At 42.6% G+C, this 22,389-nt stretch overlaps 1 protein-coding gene across 1 annotated transcript in view; it reads left to right on the top strand.

Annotated features, from left to right (window-relative positions):
* The first annotated feature begins 239 nt into the window (after positions 1-239).
* Positions 240-22,389, top strand: part of LOC308116862 (A-type voltage-gated potassium channel KCND2-like) — a 39,707-nt gene continuing 17,557 nt past the window's right edge. Inside the window, exons 1-2 of the mRNA XM_080475312.1 lie at positions 240-608; positions 892-2,073. Of these exons, the coding sequence (XP_080331438.1) occupies positions 962-2,073 (1,112 nt within the window). The 5' untranslated portion in view covers positions 240-608; positions 892-961. The remainder of the gene's footprint in view (positions 609-891; positions 2,074-22,389) is intronic.

Raw genomic sequence — 22,389 nt, 5'->3', positions numbered from 1 at the left:
ACTTGTGGGTAAGTCCTCGGTGTGCAGCTGGAAAGAAGGGACACAGAAACACAAGCGTTAACTTGAGGTTTGGGAGAAGCCGCCTACCTAGACCTCCATTACGCATTGATTAGTTCCCCCACAGCCAAGCAGCGCAGGAATTTCTGGATGCAGATCGGACCACTCCTCCCTCTCTCCCTCTCCCTCTTCCTCTCTCTCTCTCTCTCTCTCTCTCTCTCTCTCTCTCTCTCTCTCTCTCTCAGTCGGGTCTTGTTGGTGAGGAAGGGGGAGGGTGGTCTTGCAGTCGACGAGAGGAACAGGAGTTTATTGAGGAGTAGCTGCAACGGGAAGGGGGGGAGAAAAAAAAAACCTATGCACCTGAACCTTGCGGATGGTGAAAAAGAGAGAGAGGAAAAAGGTCGAACTCGGACGAATGACCGCTCTCTGCTGAGAAACTGCCGCCTGAATTGTTTAACTTGTTGATGCAACGTTATTGTTACTGCTTTTTCCTCGATCGTCTGGCTGCAGTGAGAAATAGATGGGTGGCGAAATTGCAAGTGTTCTCCACCGAGGATAGGCAGATTACTGAACTAACCGTGGATGCAGTTTAAAGAGAAACCTTCTCTAAGGTGGGTGTTTTCTTTGATTTGAGATTTTCATTGAAAAAAAAAAAAAAAGCCTGTCTATTGATGGGTGACGATCTCGAAATCCAATCCACATTCTGCCGCAAAGTGGGCATCCATAACTGAACAGTAATACTGTGGATGAGGCTTGAGAGTGAGACTCAGGAGTGCTTTCCGCAGTATCAGTATAAGTAAATAGGCTTGTGTGTTTTCTCATCACATACTATTGAGCTGAGGTGATCTGGGAGCTTGTAACCATCAGTGTCTCTATGTGCGGTTCTCTCTGCAGATGCAATTCATCTCCGAGCCGTAGCACTGTGATAAGCGGAGCAGGGTCGTATTAAACACTACAGGTCAGCATGGCAGCAGGTGTAGCGGCATGGCTTCCTTTCGCCCGGGCAGCGGCCATAGGATGGATGCCCGTGGCGACCACCCCGATGCCCATTCCCCCCCAGGACAGACGGAAAGCCCAGGACGGACTCATCGTCCTCAACGTGAGTGGGACCAAGTTTCAGACGTGGCGAACCACTTTGGAGAGGTACCCGGACACTTTGCTGGGGAGCACAGAGAGGGACTTCTTCTTCCACGAGGAGACGAACGAGTTCTTTTTCGATCGTGACCCCGACATCTTCAGGCACATCCTCAATTTCTACCGCACGGGGAAACTGCACTATCCCCGCCAAGAATGCATATCTGCCTACGACGAGGAGCTGGCGTTCTTCGGCATAATCCCCGAGATTATCGGGGACTGCTGTTACGAGGAGTACAAAGACCGGAGGCGCGAAAATGCGGAGAGGCTTCAGGACGACGAGGAGATGGACATGAGCAACGAAGCGCCGCCGGTGAACCTGACGTACCGGGAGTTCCTGTGGCGGGCGTTTGAAAACCCCCACACCAGCACCTTAGCTCTGGTCTTCTACTATGTCACCGGCTTCTTCATTGCCATCTCGGTGATGGCCAACGTGGTGGAGACGGTTCCGTGCGGGACTATGCCCAACAGGTCGAAGGAGGTTTCCTGTGGAGACCGATACGCGCTGGCCTTCTTTTGTTTAGACACTGCGTGCGTCATGATTTTCACCGTCGAGTATCTCCTCCGCTTGATCGCAGCGCCCAGCCGCTATAAGTTCATGAAAAGTGTGATGAGCGTCATCGACGTGGTCGCCATCATGCCTTACTACATCGGCCTGGTCATGACTGACAATGACCAGGTGAGCGGGGCTTTCGTCACGCTGAGGGTCTTCCGGGTCTTTCGGATTTTCAAGTTCTCCCGGCACTCCGCCGGGCTGCGCATCCTGGGCTACACGCTGAAGAGCTGCGCCTCCGAGCTGGGCTTTCTCCTCTTCTCTCTCACCATGGCCATCATAATCTTTGCCACGGTCATGTTTTATGCAGAGAAAGGCTCCACAGCCAGCAAGTTCACCAGTATCCCTGCTGCGTTTTGGTACACCATTGTCACCATGACAACACTGGGGTAGGTGGCTGCACACGTCCATGAATACCTTTATACTTAACAATTCCTCTCCAGTCATCACCACAGCTCCAGCTCACCTCTATTACACAGCCCTGTTTATTCTGGTTACAGTCATCAATTTCTTCATTACAATTAAGCAATGATTTAATTACTGCCTCTTAGACTTGTGACTCATTCTTCAGGAGCAGCTACAATTAGATTGGAGATCTAAATGTGCACACATTATTTAATGATTGTTTGATGAGTGATGCTCCTGCCACAGGTGTGCGTTTATCGAGGTTCCTCAAAGTCTAGGGCTCCTCTTAACCAATCAGAGTGCAGACTTTTTTTTGCATTGCCTTTGAATGAGTCTGCATCCCTTACCTTGCTGAAGGTAAGGTCTTGGCCGTGTTCATTCTTCAGTGTTTGCTGCATGCCCTGTTTTGGAAAAAAAGAAAAACACTGAATAATGCAGGGTCTTTTTTTTAAATTTATTTATTTATTTTTATGTTTTTACGTCTTTGTTATCATGTCTTTCCAGGAGAGCTTTGAGCGCCAAACAATAGAAAGAAGACCTTAACTGGCCAGAAAATCACATTCATGCACCTTACTAAGACACACTTTACAAATTCTCTCTCTCTCTCTCTCTCTCTCTCTCTCTCTCTCTCTCTCTCTCTCTCTCTCTCTCACACACACACACACACACACACACACACACACACACACACACACACACACACACACACACACACACACACACACACACACACACACACACACACACACACCTCTTTCTCCTCCCCTCTGCCTCTCATTCATTTCCTCACAGCTTCTCTCACTTCCTTTCAATGAGGTACAGTAAATATTTGAACGGCAATTTCATGCTTGTGAACATCAGCTGTACTATGTGCTGATGTCGCATAAAATAATTAAACTCAGTTAAGAAGATTACATCAAATTAATATATATCGATGGGTGCACTCAACCCCTCAGCTCCTTGGTGTGGGTCTATTATTGTTGATGTTCATATTACCGTTATTCACTTCACTGCAGCTTTCGTGGAACGGTGTGCTTTCTATGGTGCTGAAAACTTTGGTCTAGTTTGTTATTAAGCTCTTATTTATTTATTTCTATTCTGTAGAAATAACACATTTTATACAATGTGAAGTCATAAACCTTTTCTAATTAGTGTGTGAAAATATACCCGTTCCTTTTTCATTCATTCAGTACAGACTGTTTTCATCCTCCCTCCTTCGTCTTTGCTGACTGCACAGGAATCAGGTCCTGTTGAAAAAAAAAGGCAGTTTTAATTTCAAAGTCACAACGCTACAAATCAAACATCGTAAGACAAATTGCCGCTAGCTGTGTGCACTTGTGTGTGTTCGCCTGTGTGTCAGCAGGTGTGTGTAAGTGCTGCTGAATGGTAATGAGTGTGTGCACTTGAGAGGTGTCACGCATAATGCAGTGAATATCAAGGTAAATGTACTCTTCTCCGGGATGTTTTTTTATTTTTTCTTTAACTGATGCAGGAGTCTGATAAAAAACCAACTGATGCAGCAATCCCTCTTGCTGTTGTCCGTCTTCACATCTGCATTGATGCAGGCGCTCGCACCTGAGTCTTCTACAGTTCTGCAGGCAAAATATGCCGTTGGTGTTATTGCTGCATCGTTAGAATTATTTAATTTATTGACTGCCATGACTCTATCGCTGTATCTGCTCTCATGCTGCAGGTGACACTGCATTAGTGACTTTCCTGTCTTCTTAATGGCGCACAACGCTTCTCCCCCCCGAGCTCGCTCAATACCAGTCGAACTGCCACTCACCCACAAAATGACCAGTGAGCACATAATTAGTAATATGCATGATCTGGTGACAGAAGCTGCCATCTGAGATGCAATGCTACATTGGCCGTGCCATCCATTTCTACACAAAGTGTAGATGAAAGATGAGTTGTGTAAGAGGGTACATTATTTATCTTTGGGGAGCAACAATGATATTGCAGCATTCAGCGCGGAGTCCCCTTTGTGTTGCTCAAGATGGATTTGAAAAAGATGTTTTGCAGTGCAAGAACAAAACTGAAATGTCCTTGGTAATGGGGACGTCTTTGTCACTCCATTGTGAGCCGTGACAGCCGGGCTGACAGATTCACAACCTGAACTGAAGCCGTACGCTGGTGCAGAATGCTGCATCGTGGACCACCAGCAGGGAGGCTGAATACCTATCACTGAAAGACAAAGTCGGCTCCTTCTCACAATCCATCATTGTCTTGAGGTGTGATTTTCAAACAAACCCACATATCTCATACAAGCTTGTATGGCTGAATCATGGTTGTCATTGTCGACCAATAATACACTGGAGGATGGAATATATCCATTGAGCTCTCCTCCAGTAACCTTCAAGTGCTTATCTGACCTGCGGAAATGAGGTATTCTTATGGGTTGTTTCAGAGCCCAGCATGCAAGCAAATTGATCCGCATTTTACAAACAGCCATTTAGTCAAATATGAATGGGGTAGTCCTGTTATTCAGGGGCAAATAAGATTTTTAAAGACTAGCCGGGGCGCTACAGACTGGAACCTCCATTTGAAGCCTTTGAAAGCATTTGATTTCCCTCTGATAGTCAATGATGCTGTATGCCTGCATGGTATCATGATGCCTTTCCACTACATATATTTTCAATTTCCCTGACTCACACCCTGTGGAAGTAAAGACAGTGGCGTGCGTTCTCTCCCCTGCTGATGGCCCATTGATTGTGCTTAAGCAGACGTGCAGACATTGGGAGAGCAGGGGCTCCTGTTCAGAGGCACTTGGCAGGCAGCCTGAATGAAAGGGAAGGGTGCCTGGAGACCAGCGGAGAATCAATAGCGCTGTGCAGCTGCGTGTCATGCCTCTGTGTGTCTACTGCTCTGTGCCACCAAACACAGGACAAGACCCACTTATCCCTCCTTATTTATTGAGCCTAATCTCTGTGGCCGCTTTCGGATACCCAACAAAGAGGAATCTGCCTCTTTCAGAAAACTCCTGCCAGGATCTTCAAGAACTGAGTGACCGGGTGCCTAATATGAGACTTGTATCTGTGGTGCTGAGGTACCTTTCAAAAAAGTGTTCTCAAGTGAGCCGGGGCAAATTTTTTATGGCTTGATTCAATATTGTCCATTTAACGCAGCAATAGATTTCATTATATAGATAGCGCGGCACTTTATTAGGCTGGAATCAGATGTTGCAGTGTTTTTCTTGCTCTTATTTTCTCTCGATGATCCTCACGGTCAGGGTGAATTAGCTGCAGAGGGAGTTTTTGGTGCTTCAGATCTTTTAAGTGATTTAAGGTGTAATGGAGTGCACTGCTGAGAGCAGCTGTGAAAACGGCGGAAGTCAAGCGCAACCCACAAGGGAAAGAGGAGTGGAGAGGACAGGGTTTAGTCTGACAGAGGGACATGCACGTTCGTTTGGACACAGTCACACACTACCTTTGATAGGCATGATAGGTCCCAGCGCCATAAACCATGAGGGAAATGATAAGAGTAATCAGCATTTGTTCCCAGGAGAAAAGAAAAGTCTTTTCATGCATAATTACTGTACATATATCGTAATCTTTTAATATTTTCTTAATTAAAAAAAAAAAAAAAAACTCAAACAAAATGCGTACAAAGCACTCGTTCAAAGTCATCCCAGAACAAGAAAAACATGAGCCGTCACTATCAGAGTGCAAAGCAATCTGTAAAGAGTGTCGGCTTTGGCTGACCTGCAGCAAGCAGCTACATTGCAAAGGCTAAGCTAAAAATGAAAGAAATGTTTCACTATTCTACGAGGAAATGGAATTAAACATGTTTGCAGAGGTTACGATACTGCAGATTGTTTCTTTTTTCTTTTTTTTACATCAGAAGAATAGAGGCAACATGTGTCCACTACAGACAAGTTCATAAATGTGGATATACATTAGCATGTGCTTCCATTTCCACCCACAACTCTCGTCTTCAATATGTTTTTGCTCAAAAATAAAATAAAATCTGCGGTTGATTCACTGTTAGTGGCATTTCTAGTTGTATTGGATGATTTACGCCAAAGTTTTCACACCAAAGTTTTCAAGTGAAAATGGACAACTGTTGCTGAGTTCCCGTTTACATGGCAATGATGCTCGGCGCTACAGAAAGCTCAGAGCGCCAAGCTCCGAAATGGAAAGCTCTGAGCTCTGAGAAAAAATTTTAATCCGTCTCCCAAGGTGGAATTTTATGAAACACTGCTATGGCGCATGTGCACCATGGCTGTAGCAAACAGCTCTTCTGCTCATGCGTGAGTAGATGGACAACAAGAACAATGTTTGCCTGCAGGGTGTCATGACTCCCAGTTCACATTCTCCTGGGACTTGGTGTTTTTGTAATTGACAGTCACTGTAATAACAATCCAACTTGATCTGTCCATGTCAGTGTGCTTCCATTGTTAATGTTTATAGCATATTGTTCTCTGTTGCATGTGTGTTTGGTTTCATTACCGAAACAAACAGCAGCACCTACTCGTGGCCCACAATGCAATCTTTATCGTTTTCGGTATCTCTGCCATTTCCGTGTAAGCAGAAATCGTTTTCATAACATTGCCGTGTAAACACAAAACCTTTCAGAAACAAAATTGCAAAAATGCTGCGTTTTCACTTGAAGCAATGGCGTGTAAATGGGGCTTGTTAAATCCTGACATGTAACAATGACCCGATTTGTTATAAAATATGATGTAATAAAAGCTGAAATGTAATAACTAGTCGATAATATAACAAAAGTTTTGAGCCCGAAATGTAATTAAAAGAATATAATAAAACCCAAAATGTATCAAGTGGTCAATAATATAACAAGACGCTGAGCCCAAAACCTAAAAACTTTTAATATTACATTGTGGAGCAGGCAAAAATATTTTTCACCTAATATTGTAATAATTGTATTACATCATAAAGTGAGTCAATGATTTATGGTTTGGTCTTGAACTTCATCTGCTTCAATTTGAATAATTAAATGATTTTCAATTCAATTCAATTCAACTTTATTTATATAGCAGCAAAATACAACAAAGTAATTTCTAGGTGCTTTTAACAGAGAGACCCCCAACCAATCTAAAAGTGTGGACTATTTTTATTTTATTTTTTTTACAAATGTCTATATTCAGTTTATGGTATTTATGTATGACTGTTATAGCCCTAGTCATTTATTGTCTTCTGTTACCTATAATCTGCAATCTATTTGTTCAATCATCAGTACAAAATAATACATAACAATAAACATATTAAGATCACATTTAAATTCTTGTAAAAAATGTTTTATACCGACCAGTTATTACATTTCAAGTTTGATTACATTATATTTTATAACAATTTGGGTCGTTGCTACATATCGGGCTCGAACAGGGCTTAAAATACGTCAAGAAGTGCCCGACAATTGCAAATGGTAATAATAGTACAAGTTACTAAAGTTTCTCTTGGTTTGCTGTCACTACTTCTGCTGTAGAAGAAAACTGTTGGTAAGCTGCTGTCTCGCTCTGTCCTCCTCACAGACAATCTTTTTGTCTTAATGTTACTATTTTACTAAACTCCTTTTCACTGGAAGATGAGACCTCGATCTGACTCGTTCCTCCTGGTAGCACTATGGAAGATGTCGCACTGTGACATTCGAATTAACCGGCATCCACAGTAGCCGTGATGCATGAGCATCATTATCTTCCTTCTTCAAAAGCTGTTACCGGCAGCTCCTTGCATGCTGGTAGTTTTTCAGCTGTTACGTTGCTGCTTCTCCATAGTTTACTACTTTTGGAAAGTCTGAAACCAAGATTTTAAAGGCATCTTCCTCCAACTAACTTAAGTAATTGTAGCTGTATCCAAAGAGGTAATCGATCAACTGAATGATCCGCACAGTGCTGGCAGCTCAGCTGATGTGCCACAGAAACACTGCAGTAAGACGGCTATGTGCGCATTATTAGAGAAGCAATTACAAAAACATCCTAGTTAGCAGCAACTGTATTAAGCATTGAAAAATCATAAAACCAATGTTCAAACTGTTAACACAGATTTGCTGAAAAAGAATCCGGCATTATGCTGTTTGTGACAGATAATAATTTCTGTGACAATCCCAAAAAAAAAGTCCAAAAATGGGTTTGTGTTTTTGACAAGGAAGCCAAAGTGATGGCAGCTTCCCCACAAAAACTAATTGTCTCCGTGGCACCATATTGAAATCTTCATAATTCTTATAATATTTTTGTTATCCTTTTTACAGAATGAAAGCTCAAGACATTTGAACATGTAGTGTTTATGGAGTATTTATCAGGGCACTCTCTTTTCAGTGGCTTTTCCTGAGCTAGTGCCTCAAGGTAATTCGAGGATGAATGATCTTTCTAATTACTGATCTGTTGTGAAATTTACAATATGAATTGTCCTATAGCGCCAGAAACATGCCTGCGTATTGTAGTCAGTCAACAGATGTGGAATTTATCGCCGTGCTGTTTGTCGGTGCTGCAGCTCCGCCCACCAAATACAGCTGGAAAGGTTTGACAAGTGAGCCCTATAAACCTCTCCGGGTAGGATTTATAAGACAGAGGAAGCAAGGTTAACAGACACGAGGGTCACTGTAGGGCCCATAAACCACCAAAAGTATAACCATTATCATGCTTGCCAGTTTTGACACCTCGGCCCCATGGCAATCAAAGCCTACAATGCAAAGGATTAACTTCATGGTTCAATGTGGTGCAGAGCGAAGCTTTTTGAAGTCCAAACTCTTCACTGCATGTCAAATGTAATTGAAATATACAGGCGCAATCTGGAGGGGCCTTTCACTGTATCTGTACCCAAGAGATAACAAATGCAGTCTTGATGATATAGTACCCATGTGGTTGGATAAGTTACCGTGCCCCTGGCAGGCAATGCGGAGCATTTTCACTCTTTTTTTTTTTTTTTTCTTCCTCTAGTTTTTTTTCCGTCCCTCCTACCGAGCACGACAGTCAGCGGGAACATTTGGTGTGTTTGGTTGTGTATTGCAATGGGTGTCATTTCTGTGTTCAGTTGAATACATTACACCACTTGGCATTGTTCATGTTATGCACATTATGAAAATCAGCAATCCATTATGTGCGATGTGATGTATTACCGTGCAACACAGAAGTGCTTCATGTGAGATGTGTAGGCTGCCATCACTGCGCCCCTCCAGGTGCTTTATTGGGGAGGAGAGGTGATGCTAATATGAGGCTGGCATAATGGTCCTGAAGTGACAGGTGACTTAATGAGAGGAGCCTGGCACTGAAATGTGCGTTCAGTTGGTACGCGCTCCCTTCTGCCCGTGCAGATGACTGCGAAATGGAGGAGTGGGAGCGAGGGGAGGCACCAGGCAGCCTTCTTCAGAGGAGATTAGGATCATTGAGAACGACAGAGACCGCTCCAACAAAAATAAAGAGGGAAGAGAGCAAAACTGACAGATCTCCTTTTTGTTCCTGTAAAATTGAAAACACGCAAGTTGTGGCTTTTCTTTATCGCCGGTGTTTGCCCAAACAGTTTCACACGGGCAGTCGGGGATTCAGGAGCGCGATATGGATGCTCCAGATGAATGATTATCATTTTATGGACGTTCACATATGACAAATTTATCACATCATATTTTTGCACGTTTATGGGAAAGAGACAAAAGGAGGTTTTCATTTGATCCTTAAATTAGCATTTCATAAATGTGTTGTTTTCTTCCTGTTCTTAAATATAATGTCAGGAAGAAAATGTATCTTGAGTCCAGTCAACCCTGAACTGAAAAACAGATTATGGCCAGCTGGTAGGTTGATGTGAGGTTACGGTGTGTGTGAACTGACTGTAAAAGCAGGCCTGCGTCACTGCGGATGGTCAGATTGATAAATAATCTATATGGCAAGGACAAAATGGCTGTCCTCCCATTTGATTCGATTTCTTTGACAGCCCGTCTTCGAGGCAGCACCAATAACACTGATTCCACGCGGGGCGTTTTCATTAATTCACTTTGAATGTGCTGCTTTAAGCAGGGAAATAGACTAGCATGATCTGCACTCGGGCCCGAGTAGCGTGGTGTGCGGATGTAAAATATGGCATCAGTGTTTTTCCCCACTGCTCAGCATTTTTTATCTTCTTCTTTGTATTCCAGCAACGCCAAAGATTAATGGAATTTTCCAGCGCGAGATTAAAGTTACTCCCAATGAATGCAACACCACTGCATTAGGAAATAAGGAGAGATATGTGAGGAAACACATCACCTCGATTTCATTGTTGTTAGAAAGCATTTGCTTTGCCTGGCTCCACTTCCATCCAATCTAAGAGCCCAGAAACCCTGACCCAGCTGAGTGAATGAATGAAATGAGGGAAATATTGCCTATTATGTGACTGTGTCCTATCTGGGAAACTGATATGTTGTAAAAGCTATCGGATGTAAAGTGTGCGCCACCAGATCAGTGGATCAAATAGTATGCGCACGATAAAGCCCAAGCCCAACAGCTATCTGCTTCTCTTGTGCTGCGCGACTTATTTACATACTCAGCATTTACATACAGATGAAAATGGCTCGTCTGGTCATGGAGATTGGTATGCAGATGCGCATAATGCCCCCTCATCACTTTGTTGAAATGTAGAACAGTATTCTAATTGGATTCTCTTTAGGTTTACTCTCCTGGTTTGCACTGTTTAGCATTACATCAATTCAGTTATCATGTGCGATCAATAAGTTCTGTTAGAATATGTTCAAGAGACCCAAAGGAGATTGAGCTGTCCCGCTAAATCTGGCTTTAATTTGACATCATGTAACACAAGGGTCAGAAACACAGTCGGAGACCTTGCATTAGTAAAATAGTAACATTCAAATGAGCTGTGCAGCGGCGCACGTCAGCATGTCATGATCCACGATTTGAACATAACGATACTTTTCGAATCACAATCGTCTTAACAAACGTATTCAGAGGCCCTTGGCAGAAATAAATGCAGCGCTTTAAAAGTGATCACCATGCACACAAACACACACCAGCAGGGAAGCAAAGGGCCACCGCCTCAACCACACTGTTTATTCCATTTTCTTTCTGTATCGATCCTGCTGATGCGAGTATTGACACCCAAAACAAGACGTAGAGTTTGTCACATCAGTCTTCTACGTACCATTTTTTATGTCACTTAAGGGCTGTCACATTGGTCGATACGCTTCTTGATTTAGTTTTGTGCTATTTGTTTGCAGCATTTTTTTCTTTAATGCCACCCATGTGGGAGAAATAATGAAAAGGTTTTCTTCTACCCCCCCCCCTCCCTCCTCCTTCCCTCCTTTTCTTCTTTGATTATGTTTTGCTACCTGCAGATCTTTTGTCTGTCTGGCCAGGAAGTCCAATAAAACCACAATTTGTCATTTTTTACACCACATTTTCTTTAATGAAGGAATAAAAACATACGACAAGCTAGTTAGTCAACTGTAGAAGAGCGATCATGGAGGTTCTCTGTTATTTACACTGAATCAGACAAGCCTGTTCAACCTGTTTTTGGGGCTTCATCCAGTATAAGCAAAACAGACGGACTGTTATTTGCCCTTTCATCTCAACCTGTTCTCTCACAATTAATGACAGCTTCGGTAATTTCAGCAAGTAACACAAAGCAAGATACATAAAAACAAACGCAAATATGACTTCCAAATCTAGTTTGAATGGTTATTTTGAACCTTTTTAGAACCTCAGCTAAGTGAGCCAAGTCAAGCGGGTCGATTTCTGCCTTTCTATGAAGTGAGGTGTCCTTGAGCAAGGCAGAATGGGCCAAAATGCTTTAAATGGTGTCTGAACACCTTGCATAGCTGTACTTTCTTCCCAGTGACATGCAATTATTTCTATTGAATTTAACTCAACTTTAATCACAATTTATGTTGTCGAGCAATCAGAAGCATCCAACACATTTTAATTCAGGGGCTTCATTCAGCCCAGTTTCATCTTTAGTGGGTCAGGCTGGTAAAATACTGCCATAATAACTTTTAAATTTGAACTTTGTTAAGGCGCAGAGCACATGTGATGAAAGTGTCTCTATTTTGATGAAACCAAACAATTACTAGCAAGAATGACTCCAATCTCAACATAGAGCCAATTATAGTAATAATGAAATACAGTGAAATGTCCAAAAAACGTCTCCCATACAGTAGCTGCTGAATTATATGTGTTTTTACAAACGGACCCTGAACACATGGTTATGAGGCTGATGCTAGTTTGCTTTCTTTCATGGCAGCATCACTGATATCGCTGTTCTGGTCCCACTGTTGTGTTGTGTTGTGTTGTGTTGTGTTGTGTTGTGTACACTACTCTTAAATTTTTTTCTGTTAAATCAATGTTTTCTTTGAAATTTTTACAATTTGCTCGGTGGTTTGACCGCATTGGAGCCTCTTGGGGGAAAGTTTTGGCCCACGGGCCTCATGTTTGACACTCCTGTAAGAGAGAAGTTGGTGCTCTTCCTCGGGGCATTGTACTCAATTTGTACTTTAATTTGAACACTTTGTGTCATTTCATTTTTTGAAGTAAGCTTTTTTCCCCCCCCTTTAATAGTGATAGTTCTCCTTTAGGCAGACGCATCAGCTCAGTTTAATAGCTTCACATGGTGGCTCTGTTTTTTAAGTTCAGGCATCAAAACAACCTGTCTGGTTTCGGTAATAGACGAAGACCTTGGTTGCAGTAGGATTTTTGCTTGTTGTTGATATTTCTGAAGCCTATTATGACTACATGTTGAGGAAAACAGTTTTTACTCATAACAGAACTATTTACTGACATTTTGTTACTTTTCTAATCCACACAAGCGTCATGTTACGGTGCTCAAACGACAGTCTTTTGTTACAGTCAGAACCTGAAGTCCACTCTACATGCAAGTATGCTCTTTTATATGGACTTTCCTCCTCGTTTTCCCCTGCCATCATTACTATGGCCACTCAAAGTCACCATTTATCTCACAATCGGGCTCAAGTACTCCTTTTTTATGGCTAAAGTCAACAACAACTATTCAGTTCCAATGACAATGTTCGAATCGGTAAGCCGTAAACACGCTGAACACAGTGGTTGCAGTATTGTCTTTGGTATTCTGAAAGAATTTTCATTATTATGAACCTGTTTTCCTTTGCTCTGCACTGTGTCCTTTTGGTTCAGCTGATGTCCCTTTCAATGCAACCTTTTCCACATTTTAAGATGAAACCCTTTCTTCTTTTTTTTTTTTAGCATTTCAAGAACAACCACTAAAAGTTTCCTGAGGAGAAAATAGTGTCTTCCACTCACTTGTTTAAATTTTCATGGCCTGTGCTTTGCTGTAAGGTCAGCAAACTAATTATCAGCTGAGAAAAGTCGCTGTCCAAACTTGTAGCATCCAACATTCTCAAGTCAACAGCCTTGTGCTTGTTGTTTTGTTTTGTTTTTTGTTTCTGTTCAGCTGATCAGCATGCAAAATACAAAGCTGTTGTTTGTTCTCATGATGGGCTGGAACATCTTTAATGTCTGCCTGGCCTGGGTGAGTGTTACAGCACTCCCAACTCCGGCATGTAATGAGGGCTAAAGCAGAAACAGTTGTCCATTTATTTTTAGATGCCACTGTCACTATGGTAAACACTGAGTGACATTTGTTATTTACGTGGTTTCCAGGACCCAAACCCCAGGCCTCTGCCCACTTCCTGACCTCCAGCGCAGCTTTGCAGCACAGATGTAGGATGAAACAGGCGAGGGGAAGGTGCTGTAAGTCCCGCCCACCACCTCGAAGAGCCTGTGAGGAGCGGGTGGCTGTTTGTGCCGATTACTCCTCCCGGGCGCATGGGACAGCATAGCAAACACAATATCTTGAATTGGTGCCAGCTTTTATAATGCCGGAGCGCGAGTATCCCTCCCCCTGACATTTGTCTCTTTATCAAAAACACCCCTCAGCCAACAAGCCAACATCTGTGATCAGCAGAGATTCAGAGATTATAGCGAACAGCAATCATCAGTCTGCTGAGTGAACGCAGCCGAAACAGCAGAATTCAAAGAGTGATGCAACCTGTGCCTCCCTGACACCTCATTTGAGGAGGAACAGGATATCACTGCAGATAAGATTTTTGAAGGAAACTTACGCTGATTTTAAAGTCTCTCGGCTAAACATTAACCGGGGTGAAATGAGAGAAATCCATTACCCTGACAGTCACCCTAGTTTTATAGGAGCTACTCTTAAATGCCGTGGAGCATGCATTCATTTCGCGGTGGCAGACTTTCATCCTATAACGACGTGTTATGTTAACACCGCATCGTGTGCTGTATGCTTCCGGAGTCTTGAAATCAATATGGACTTTCATGTTGTAAAGGCAAACAGAAGGTGTAGCTTGTCATCACTCTCAGAGAGAGCGATGAAACTTTGACGCTGACGCATTTATTGAAACTTTGCTTACAGCTATTCATAACACCTGAACACGGGCAAATTCATGGCTACGTCGTGAATATTGATTCAGGTTGTTTGTTTACATCCTTGTTTTACTCTCCTTGTATATTTCCTTCATTTTATTGTAAGGCTGACAAATGTTGTGCCAGTTTACAACACCTGGATGGTACAATAAAAGGTTTCTCTTGATCAATATTGGTACCACTTGAGTGAAATCCACGGTGTCCGCTGTGGGAACACAAAAAAAATTCCAAAAAGAAACAGAAAGAACTTGGAGCTCTGTAAAGCACACGAGTGCTGTGAATCGAACTGGCCATACCAGCCACTGTTAACCCAGTTTCATTGTTGAGTCTTTGCCACAGGCTCCATGGATTATTAGCTTCTGTATGCAGGAAGAATGATAAGAGGCTATGTCCCATTTCAGTTTAGGTATAAAGAGCTTCCTCCTGTCTGCCTGGCAGGGAGGTCCTGCTGAGATGAGGGATGTCAGCCTGTCACCCTGACACATGGCAGCTGTTTCCTGCCTGCCCCAGCTTCTAAAAATAGCCAAATATATCACCTTATGTAGGCCATTTGGTCAAACAGAAACTAAACAGGGCATGGGCTCCGGGGGCTATATTTTTCTCCTCCCCCTCAAACGTATTTCTCAAGTACAGGTGTGTCATCGCCCCAGTATTAATATTTCCCTCTTGTTTAACCGTCTCCATGCTGTCTCGCATAGATTGATGACACGTTAAGTGGTGATAGTGCCATTATTTCATGTCAAGTACAGTCCTTCAAACATCTTCAGCTGCTTGTTTCAGCTGCCAGCGCAGGATTCCTCAAAGATGAATTTTATAAACGATAAGATCCTGTCCTCATATCTATTTTTTTTTTTTTTTTTATAGAAACTGTGAAAGACCCCTATGTATTGGTAGAGAACACAGTAAATAGATGAAATATAAACCACTCCAAACAGCTTTCCACTATCTTCCAGCATGTAAAAGATGTTATTGTTTTCATTTATTGATTTAATTTTTGGAGTATAATCTTTGTGTCGGAAAATTGGGAAATGTGTTGATCCAGCTCATCAACATTTCAATCACACAGTACAGTTCTACAATTAAATCACTCCAAACTCAGGTCTTGAAAATTTACACATTGTTAAATGAACACCTCACTCGCACAGTCACAGAATCGGGCGTTAAATCTTCACAAATGCAAGCGGTGATGATGATTTTATTGTGCCCACCCTCTGTAAATCCAGAGCCGCTTAAATGACAGATGGAAGGCAGCACATATCACTGTCTGTCTTTTGTCTGTATATCAGCATAATTTACTGTCCCACCATGATGAAGCATGCTATTTTCTCCCAGGTTTCCGCATTAAAAACCTCATAGCCTCGTGAATGACAGAGCAGAACTGCCATTCAATCTAGCACCTATCGACCAGACTGAAATACCACAGCAGCTATAGATGGATTTTAATGCCCTTTTATGCTGACATTCATGGTTCCAGGAGCATGACTTGCATGATCGCTGGTGCCCCTCTGAGTTCAAACCTGGTGCCCTCAGGAAATATAAAAATTTTGATCTGACCTCCAAAATGGCTTCAGATATAATTCCACTGAAGTCAGAATTCATATATAAGAAAATATTCATGTATTCACGTTAATGCTGTTTTATTCAACTCGTAGGAAGATGAAGTTGGAGCCAAGCCCACCCGACAATAGATCACCCCAGGACAAACACAGAAAGACACAAATACACACCTTTGCACCTTTAGATTCACCAATTGGCCTAAAATGCATATTTTCGCACTGAAACTGAAAAACACAATCTATCGCACACACTCTCATTCACAACTCAGGGCAAATTTTAGTGTGATGAGTTAATGTCAATGGCATGTTTTTGGACTGTGGGAGTTACCCACAGTGTTTGGTTTAGTAGAGGAGGACTCAAAATGCCAGAGTCCACAAGATCACGGGAGCATGAACCACAACAGACACAGAGACGCAGGACTCGAACCAAGGCAAGAATATGATAAACAGCAGTCAATACACCAAAATATAACGGCAATATAGACGGCATACAGTTTCCCCAAAAAACTAAACAAACTTCAATAAGCACAGCAGCTTTCATTCAAGCATGTTAGTAAATGTTGGTATGTCAGCATCCATCCATTCATCTTCCAGTTGCTGACTTGGAGGCCGGTCCGACAGGGTGTAATTTATCGCTTCTCTGTTTTCTGCTCCACATGTTGCCACCTCTCCTGCATTAGTTGTATCGCAGTGGGGGATAAAATACTTTCCCGCATGGTGACTAAAGCTTCTCCTGCTGACTGGACATAGCAAATAAAAGTATTTTGATTCCTGAGTAAGGCAAAGCTGGCAACTCTTACGCTTTAGGAGTGCAACTTCGGTCATTAACTCTAAACTAACAATTACTCGCTGAATGCACACACCAAGTAGTAATTTCACTTTGAATGACAGAAATCCTGTTGTCGGGATTCGTAGGTGATAAAGTGCATTGGCTTATGTGTGCAAAGCTTATATATAAGCCTCCAATTGTTATAGTTTTGCACTTTGGATTATTTTAGCATTTTAAAAAGAAGTCTTTATTCGTTCTATTTCATTGCCTTTACATTGGATTTGAGCCTAAATATTTAGTTTGTACTCTTCACTTAGTCCTTTTTTGATCATGATTTCTTCCCAGAATATTCAAAGACGATGGCATGCTGTGAAATCAAATTACAGATTACCAGTCCATCATATAACTCCCACCGAAAGATGATTAAACGCCTACATTCACTCACATTCGCCATTGAACCTAACAGCGTGGAAAATCTTGAAAATCTTGAAAAAAACCACGAAATTGCCTGGTTTTTCAAGGACAAAGTGTACACAGCCCGCAGAATAGCAGATTCAAATCAAGAACAATCTCACTGTGAGGGAGCTGTTTCATGTGTTGTCCCAGCATGCCAGTATGTTACATGAAAATAGCAACCATAACAGAAACATTACCTGCTGAGTACCAGCGTGCTAACACGCTAATAGCTGATTAGCTCAAGGCAACATGATTTAAGATCCTCGTCAAGTCGCCTGTGCAGTATTTATGCATTGAGCTTACGCCCAATGATTTGGTGCCGTTTCATGATGCCATTAGATTTATGCTGTTTGCTGTAATGTCGCTTTTATTGATCGACATTTGATTGTGTCCTGACAGATCATATTGTTTCGCCATCACAAGCGCCGCTTTCTGGTGAAAAAAAAAAACAAACTCTTAAAACCTTTCCCTGGGTTCCTTGTTGATTGATTCACATTTTATGAAGACATTAATCTTTGTGCACAGCTTCACTTGAAGCAGCAATGCAGGATGCCCGTGCCATCTGTGACCCCCGCCATGGTGCCGTGAGGGGGTCGCGAGCAGGTCAGGCCTGTTTGCGGTTTGTGTTTTGTAGCGTCACATGGGACGTTCACCTCTGTGTCACGCCTGGCGAAAGGTCCATGTCATGTTTTGCAAGTTCAGGGTGCTAATATTGTGCAGTGTTTATGTATTACAATAAATCATGTACTCAATTTGCTGTCATACCAACATGAGGTAGAAAGCAATTAAGAATCAGGCTGCAGATCAAGCAAGGAACAAAAAATTCTGTTTATTAAAATATGCGACTTAATACTTAACTTGCAACTTCAAAAAAGGAGTGGTCGCCAGTGGAAGCACATGTAAACACACAATCACTCATGTTCAGGCCGACAGACAATTATAGAAAGTTTCCCTTTCTTCTCTTCAGTCAAGTCGGCTTTTACTACATACCTTTAACATGTTTTGATTGGATTCTCTCGTCTTCAGGCAGAAACATCATGGAGACGATGAAGAGAAGAGCGAGAAAATGCTCAAAAACAAACTAAAGGCATAATGAACTTAATTGAACTATACAATTACAGAGTCACCAATTAAGCTCAAACACATGTTTTTAAACACGGAATACCTGGACACAACCCAAACCCGGGTTCAGCAGAGGAGCTTCATGCTATGAAGTGAGACTGCTAACTTCAACCCAGAAATATGAGCCCTAAATTTAGCTTTGTCCTCATGAGCAGAAACATTTAACCACTGAAGGAGCCCCCCGGGAATTATCTTCTGAACTTTTTGATGAAACAAAGTATTGCTGGTTTTTTCTTTTTTAAATTTGAGTTAGAGATCAGAGCTCTTTTTAACTCCTGGTAGATCCTCTCCGGCTATAGTTGTGAATATGTCAAAATTTGCTGAAACTTTCTTTTTATCGTATTGAGTTCATGTGATTTTTTTTTTTTTCTAAGAGTACAAGTGCAAAGTGTCTGCTTTCACGAAAGAGTAAATTGGGCTAAAAACTAACAATTTCACACCAGGTAAACATCAAAGTTGAAAGTAAAAAAATAAAAAAATAAAAAAAACATTAATCCTAATCCCATCTTGTCAATGCTCTCTGGTGTGGTTGGATTTCACTGAACAAGGAGTGGAAACATTTTCAAAGCGTCATTATAAGTAGATGGATGTGAAAGTGGAGATTGTTACTTTCTGCCGAGGTGTTGCTGCAGAGCAGGTTCGGCTTCCACTTAGAGGATTTTCTGCTGGCATGTCTCACTGCAGGTGTCCTACAGAGGAGCACCTCCACCGCTTAAGGACTGCATTTCTATGTGGGGATTTTCTTTTTCATGGCATTACTGAAAACCGTAAACAACCGATTATTATTTGTATTCGTCCCCTTAGCCAATTGTCCTTAATCCCTGTAGAGGAGCTTAGGAGTTAGATTTCTGGCATACATGGCCGTATCTTCACACAAACGGGTATACGCGAATACAATGAGTCCTGGCTTGACAAAGGCCAGGAGGCGAAGACAAGCAAAGAAAGCTGCAGAGACAGTTAACATTAATAAAGCCTGACACCGCAATTAATTTCAGATCCAGCTTAGTCTCATTTACCTGCACAAACAGAGACAATCCTACATGCATGGAAACACACACACACCATTTACATTCATGATGCATTGGCCGTGGTAATGTGGGATGCTCCTGATCTCACCGTTCTCTGGAGGTCACAGGGGAATCACGCCTGAGCGTGCACAGCCCCGATCCAGCCTCTACCTATATAATGTGACGTTCAGTCACCTGCAAAGGTGGAGCCGTCTCCGGAAAATCAATTTTGCTCGGACCTTTCTACAGTTCACTTCTTCGCGATTTTGTGGACACGTGTATGTGATGGAAAACAAGTTGCGCTGCCGTGGTTCCAGCTCCCATCGTCTTTTCTATGCGACGGCATCCATCAAAGTTAATGGGCTGTAATCATCACCACAAATACACTGTCACACATCCCACTGCTCACTCCTGAGTACTCAACTCCCAGTCAATGGGATGTAAAGAGTGACAAGGAACACAATTTTCCATATCATTAACACTTCCCAGCTAGGATAGGGAGAATAAATCCAAAAACTTTGGAATTTCATTTTCCTTCCACTTTAATTCTGTTTGCTCAACATCTTTAGGGATTGCAGTGGAGGAGCAGCTATTAGATGCTCATGTGATGTACAGTCAATGCGACTGACGCTATTTTGCGCGCCCATCAACATTGTCATCTTGTGAAATTATTCTTATTAAAGTATGCCACTCGCCGCAGACAGATCTGCTCAGTGGTGGATAGATTAATTTCCCAAGCAGCCAATTCTGCCAGCTTCAAATCAGAGTTCAGCGTGTGCAGTATATCTACTTATCTCCAGGCTGTATGCTGCTGGACTTCTGATCATCCGCCACACAGGTGCACACACACACACACACACACACACACACACACACACACACACACACACACACACACACACACACACACACACACACACACACACACACACACACACACACACACACAAATATGGCAGAACTCCAAGAAGTGAGTCCCCAACGTATTTGTGTGTTTGATAGGATGTTTTAGCAGTAGCGTCCCCACAAGACAATTTGTAGACCTCAACAGATGGAGAAGTCCAATTAGAAAAAAGGCAAATGAATGGGAAAAATGTGAGCTGAGCGTTCCAAGTGTTTCTCGCTCCCTCAGGACACACAGCTAATCTTAGAGTGCAGGTACAAAACCCACATCACATGTTTCAGATGGGAAACATTACAGGAAAAAAAAAAAAAAGAAAGAGGGAGAGAAACAAAGGCTAAAAGCATGCAAGGGGGTGGGATGTGTACATTTTGATTTGCTAATGCCATGGAGTCACACAAGAGCACAGATACAGTTCACTCACTCTGCATCTACAGTATGTATAAATATCTCTTTCTGTTGTCTGATTCTTCAAGGGCAGACATCCCACAAAAGCGATTGCCTTGCCATCAGCCAAAAAAAAAAAAAAAGGAGAAGAAATGAAAAAGTGCTTAAATATAGCAACCCCCGGGGATAGTGGAAGGAAGGGCGTGCTGTAGTGTGATTAAAATGAATAACCTTCATTCAGTCACGATTGCTAACGCTTATGTTTGATTGTGGCGTCTGTGGCGGTGGGGCCGGCGTTGCTCTTTCACTGCGCCTGTCCTCATGGCTTCAACATCATTATTCATCAGGAGGCTTGTCCTCTGCTGCGACAAAGATGTTGAAGTTATAAATAATGGGAGTTGTGTCATTAAGTACATAGTGGCCCAGGGTCAGTTTAATTCAGGCTTCAGTCAGCCCCACTGCGAAAGCAGACACAGCAATAAACCCCTTGATGACTGATAGATTGTGTGAATGCAAGACCAATTTTCACCGGCAAAATGACCTTTTGGTATTGTTGTTGTTGTTCTGGCCATGGCCTTCAGTTATTATTTCTTGTGTCATTTCTTTGATTTGACAGGGGAAGTCTCGTGGAGAGAAATGGGAAAAGTAATGATGTCCCAATGTGCAAGATGTAGCGTGGTGCAGGTGGGTAGAGGAGGGGATTGCGATGGTAGATATGGTTGCGGCGAGTAGCTTTACTCGGCCCCAGAGGCCAGTCGGCAGCTGCTCGGCGAGATGCAGCTCTTCCCAATACCTTCCCCACTTCTCGCTGGTTCCTGGTGCTCGCTGTTATCTGGGCTCGCTGCTGTCGTGAGTCTGGCTCCCGTCCACACTCTCTGAGAGAGCGCTCAGTACATTTTAACGCTCCGCCACTCTTTCTGTCTCTTTCCAACCTCCGCTATTCCCCTCAGTTTCACTGCGAGGTTTGAAGTGTCCCTTTGAACTTGCAGCTGTCTTTTTTTTTTTTTTAAACGGCTGGAATTTGTACTTTTATGTTTGTTTCAAAGACGCTCACTGAGGAATTTAAAAAGGCTTCATTGGTGCGACAAACCACGTGGCCATTTCTGTCCTGAGTTGTGTATCTGCTTACAGTATCCTGTACAGTGTGTGTGTGTGTGCGTGTGCGTGCGTGTGTGCGTGCGTGTGCGTGCGTGTTTGCGTGTGTGTGTGCGTGCGTGTGTGTGTGCGTGTGCGTGTGCGTGTGTGTGTGCGTGTGTGTGTGTGTGTGTGTGTGTGTGTGCAGGAAGCAAACCTGAATACACGAGGAGCTGCAGCTGTTTGCAGTAAAAAGCTGATATAGGCGTAAAGTTGCAGCTCAAACAAATTGTAGAAGTTTTCTGGTGTTGAGTATAGGAAAAATTGAATCTGGTGTATTATCTTGAGACCTTTTCTTTTCCTCCATAAACTGAGTATTACTTCAGGTACTTGTTTAATTTAAGCCCTGAATGTGTATATATATATATATATAGAGAGAGAGAGAGAGATTTTTTTATTTTTTTCATTTTTGTGTTTTCATTTGTAACAATGACAGTGTTTCTCGCTCTGCCTGGTGGCAACCACAGACCAGATGAGTCCTTGATTCTCTGTGGTCAGTCCGTCTCTTTTAAACTCAACATCAAAATCATTAGGGTAATTTCTTCACATTTCACCTGTTTACTCGGATTGGATTCTTGCTGGGTCACACTGAAGTAGTAGTTTGCGC

Source organism: Lipophrys pholis (genome assembly GCF_963383615.2).
Source record: "Lipophrys pholis genome assembly, chromosome: 11".
NCBI classification, from domain to species: domain Eukaryota; kingdom Metazoa; phylum Chordata; class Actinopteri; order Blenniiformes; family Blenniidae; genus Lipophrys; species Lipophrys pholis.
This window is presented reverse-complemented; position numbering and strand designations above follow the sequence as displayed.